This window comes from Orycteropus afer, unplaced genomic scaffold, assembly GCF_000298275.1.
Source record: "Orycteropus afer afer isolate SDZICR_OR568_19922 unplaced genomic scaffold, OryAfe1.0 scaffold00137, whole genome shotgun sequence".
In the NCBI taxonomy this organism is placed as follows: Eukaryota; Metazoa; Chordata; class Mammalia; order Tubulidentata; family Orycteropodidae; genus Orycteropus; species Orycteropus afer.
Window position 1 is genome coordinate 10,120 of NW_006921724.1, and position 4,161 is coordinate 14,280.

Here is a 4,161-nt window from a genome sequence, read left to right on the forward strand (position 1 = left end):
TCTGATGCTGGGCCAGGTCACCTCACCAGGTCAGGCCAGCAAGCCTGGCCAGCTGGCCCCATATCTGCTGCTGACCCACTGATTGTTCTCATTCTTGCACACAATGACAGCTGGAGACAACTTGCCTGAGTGCTCTGGTTGCCCTGTTGCAGGACCCCTTGAGGATGGAGGGATATCCCATGATAGTTGTGTTGTGTGTCCTTCCACAGGGTGGCATATTTCCCCACATGCTCTGAGCTTTAGGCATCAGACAGAGGTCTGAGCAGGGGTCACTGGAGATGGTGAAAGGCTGATGGTGGACGTGAGCCTAGACAGGAAAGTAGGCTCAGGCCAAGCTCCTTGAACAAATGGGAGGTGGGATCACCATTTAAAGCTCTTGGATCTTGTGATTTAAGCCACAGCCAGAAGGCATCATCAAGGTTCTTAAGGCAGCTGATTCTCATCTAGCCTCCCCAGCAGTTCTTTACAACATTTGCTAAGGAAGAATGAACAGATGCTAGTACTGGCTTGAGAGTCCCTGAGGGATACAAACTGTTAATGGCTCAGCTGCTAACTGAATGGTTGGAGGTTCAAGCCCACTCAGAGGCATTTTAGAAAAAAGATTTAACAATCTACTTCCAAAAAATCAGCCACTAAAAATCCTACTGAGCACAGTTCCACTTGGACACACATAGAGTCACCATGAATCAGAGTCAACTCAGTTACAACTGGTTATTTTTAGTACCAGCTCAGATGGAGGCTGAGGCTGGCCACCACAGAAGAGAAGCAAGTAGGTTGCTGCTGGGGTGCTGGGATGTGTGTGTGGAGTGAATAGCTCTCCTAATTGAGCTTCTTGCCAATGCCTAGAAAGCCAAGTGGCCAGGCATGCTTTACTCCATCTTTTTTCCTTCTTACTATTATTTCTTTACTAATGGGGCTAATTGCTCTCTGGTAGAAAATGACATTGTCCTTATTTTATGATTTATGACAACTGTTTTTTGTTTGTTTGTTTCAAGGAAGCCCTTGTCCTCATTCTTCTGAGTTTAAGCCAAGATTCCAAGACTGCTTTTTGTGAGTGATGCTCAAGCATTTCAGCTCTGCCTTGCTCTGGATTTTCCCAAAATGCACTCGGGTGGCCACTCCCAGAGCCTCAGGACTCAGTGCGTTCTGCACTGCTCACCACCCCAGAGCCCACACAGGGCTTTCACTGTGATTGTCAGCACCTTTGTGGACAGAATAATAGCCTGGAAATGGAAATAATATTACCCATTATATAAACAGCCATGTCCAAAAGGTTTATTCCTGCATTGCAAACAAACACCACTGACCAAACCCCCAAGTTGCTCTTTATTGAGCATTATTAAATCACCTGCATAAATACAACAAACAAAAACATATAATAAATACAAAACTGAAAAGTTTTTTTTCTTTTTTTTTTGTCTTTGGTATATCAAGCTTTCTCCTCATTCTACCCTCCATCCCTGTTTTCTAAGCATACTTCATCATGTTCACATTATTTCCTTTCCAGAAGTAAACTTTGTGCTAGAACACTTAATTAACATTGATTAACAGTTCTGGGTCCTGGTGCCTCCCAGTATCCCTTGGAGACTCACACATAATCGTTCAGCCTGTATCCGCTGTGTGTGGCAGAGGTCACAGAGGGGGCCCGGTTGTCCTTGTAGGCAGCCGGTGGCCGGTATGTGGGTGCGGGGGCTGCTGTGGCTGTGGCGGCCCTGGGCTGTGCATGGTAGGGCCTGTAGGGCGCCTCATCCTGGCAGGACAGACAGAGTAGTATGCCACCGATGATTGAGAGAGAGGACGAGATGAAGCCAAGGTACAGGGCCTGCCCGATCTCGAACTTCATGGTGCTGGGGAGCAGCGGGTTGTAGAAGTTCTCCACCACATCGTTGGTGGTCCAGGAGACAGCTATCATGCATAGGAGGCCAGCCAGGATGAAGAGCGCACCCCCGAGGATAGCAAAGGTGATCTTGGCAGGCGTGCCTTTAGCACACTGTGTGCACTTCATGCCGATGACGGCACAAGCGCAGGCCATGCCTGAGAGGAGGCAGGAGATGACCATGAGGGCCCGGGCAGCCTGCAGGTCACGGGGCAGTGCCAACAGGGACCGGTAGATCTGGCACTGGTAGATGCCGGTGCTGTGCCACACGCATTCCATCCACAGCCCCTTCAGGTAGGACACGGCTGTCAGAATGTTGGTGCCCACGTGTGCCGTCCTGCGCCAATGTGGTAGAATGGTGGTGATCAGAGTGCCCACCAGGCCCAGGAAGCTGAGCAGGAAGCCCAGGAGCTGGACTGCCGTGCTGGCCATTGTCCCTGCTGGACTGTCTCCAGGACACGGTAGCTGTTCTTGCTCAGGTGCCGGCAGGAGTCCTAACAAAGCCATGAGAGGCAGGAGCAGGGAAAAAAAGGAAATGGGTTAAATATTATCTTGATGCATTTATTTCTCCCACTGAAACTGAGTTTTCCATAGGCAGTTAGTATGACAATTAACTTTTTTTTTTTTTTAACAGTTTCTGAGAATTCATTGGATGAGGGAATAAAATGGTCCCTCTTACTGCTAAGATCTTTCCCCTGGAAGCCAGAACAAGAGGAATGACAGCAGAAATTCTACCTGTCTGCTTTTGTCCAGGACCTCAGGGACCCGCCCTCCACAGCTCCCACATCTGACTGCTCGTAGCACTTAACAGCCACATGTGAGAAGTTCTACTCTCTGTCTAATCTCAAATACATCTACTTCATTGATCTCATTTTGTTTTGTTTGGTCCATAAGCACTTGGTTGTTAAATCAATAAATATTATTCACACCCCACAAGGACAGACAAGTGGTAAGATGTGTGCTGGTTACAACTTAGAAAGCAACCTTTGTCCCTCCGTTAGGATGAAACATTTTCTTGTTTTCTGAAAGGAGGCAGTTTCCCTGCATGTTCATGTTGTTAGCTGCTGTCAAGTGGCCTCCAACTCCTGGTGACCTCATGCACAAGGAAATGAAATGCGGCCTGGACCTGTACCATCCCCTGACCCGCTGAAGATAAGACCATTGTGATCCATAGAGTTTTCAGTGACTGATTTTCAGAAGTAGATTGCCAGGCCGTTCTTCCTAGTCTGTGTTAGTCTGGAAGCTCTGCTGAAATCTGTTCAACGTCATAGCAACACACAAGCCTTCACTGACAAATGGGTGGTGGCTACACATAAAGTTCATTGTCTGGGAATCAAACCCATGTCTCCTGCATGGAAGATGAGAATTCTACCACTGAACCTGGTAGGGAGGGGATTAGTACCCTCAGGCAGTTCAGATACTGGCTTTCAGAGTTCCAGAGCTACATGTGACCTTAGAGATTGTCTACTGATGTCAGGGGGCAAGAATTACCAAGGTCACTAGCTCTTTAAGTGCTGTGGCTAGGACCACAAACCAGCTTCCTCAGCTCTGGGCACGGCGGCTCCCCTCATTCCTTCTGAGCCTCCATTTTCCCTAGTCTGCTGATCTGTGAGACTGCAAATAGTGAAGACATCCAGAGGGGTGAGTTTTGTTACAAAGCAACGGCTGATTACTGGCTTTCAGGAATACAGAGATGCTGAACCATCTCAGAATTGTTTTGTTTTTTAAGTATAACTACAGCAAAATCCAGAACACTTCTTAGAGGCAAAGATCCAGCACCTATGCAGTGCCAGGCACATGGGGGATACTCAGGACATACTGGAAGGAAGGGAGGGAAGAAGGGAGAGATGGAGCATAACAGGGGCAATTGAAGGAAAGGAGAGAGGAAGAAAATAAAAACAGGCAGTTCCAGATTATGAATGAGTTCTGTTCCTAAATCTGTTTTTAAGTCGAATTTGTATACAAGTTGGAACAATTAGGCACTGTACATATCTAAAGTCAGAAGTCAAATGTTTGTCTTAGTATACAGTGTATAGTGTACCTTTCTATGCACTAAAAATTTTAAAGAAACATTTCCAGATACACTAAAACATCTTTAAGATAACAATACAGTAATAATAATGTTTTGATGTGCATCATAAGTAGCCCCTGTTTGTTAATACCAACCAATGTATGTAACTCAAATATTTATATAGTAGGCTTTTCGAGTGTTGGTTCACAACTATGGGTTATATGTAAGTCTGATGTTCGTAACCTGAGGACTGCCAGAGCAGACATCCTAGCTC

The 4,161-nt window shown here is 46.6% G+C and overlaps 1 protein-coding gene across 1 annotated transcript; it reads right to left on the bottom strand.

Moving 5' to 3' along the window:
• Nucleotides 1-1,588: 1,588 nt before the first annotated feature.
• On the bottom strand, nt 1,589-2,308 carry CLDN14 (claudin 14). The gene has a single exon (XM_007945531.1). It carries the CDS (start codon nt 2,306-2,308, stop codon nt 1,589-1,591), a length of 720 nt encoding a protein of 239 aa, XP_007943722.1.
• Between the last annotated feature and the right edge of the window lie 1,853 nt (nt 2,309-4,161).

Excerpts from the sequence above, each read along its gene's own strand:
- CLDN14 (XM_007945531.1), bottom strand. The coding sequence starts at position 2,308 with ATGGCCAGCACGGCAGTCCAGCTCCTGGGCTTCCTGCTCAGCTTCCTG.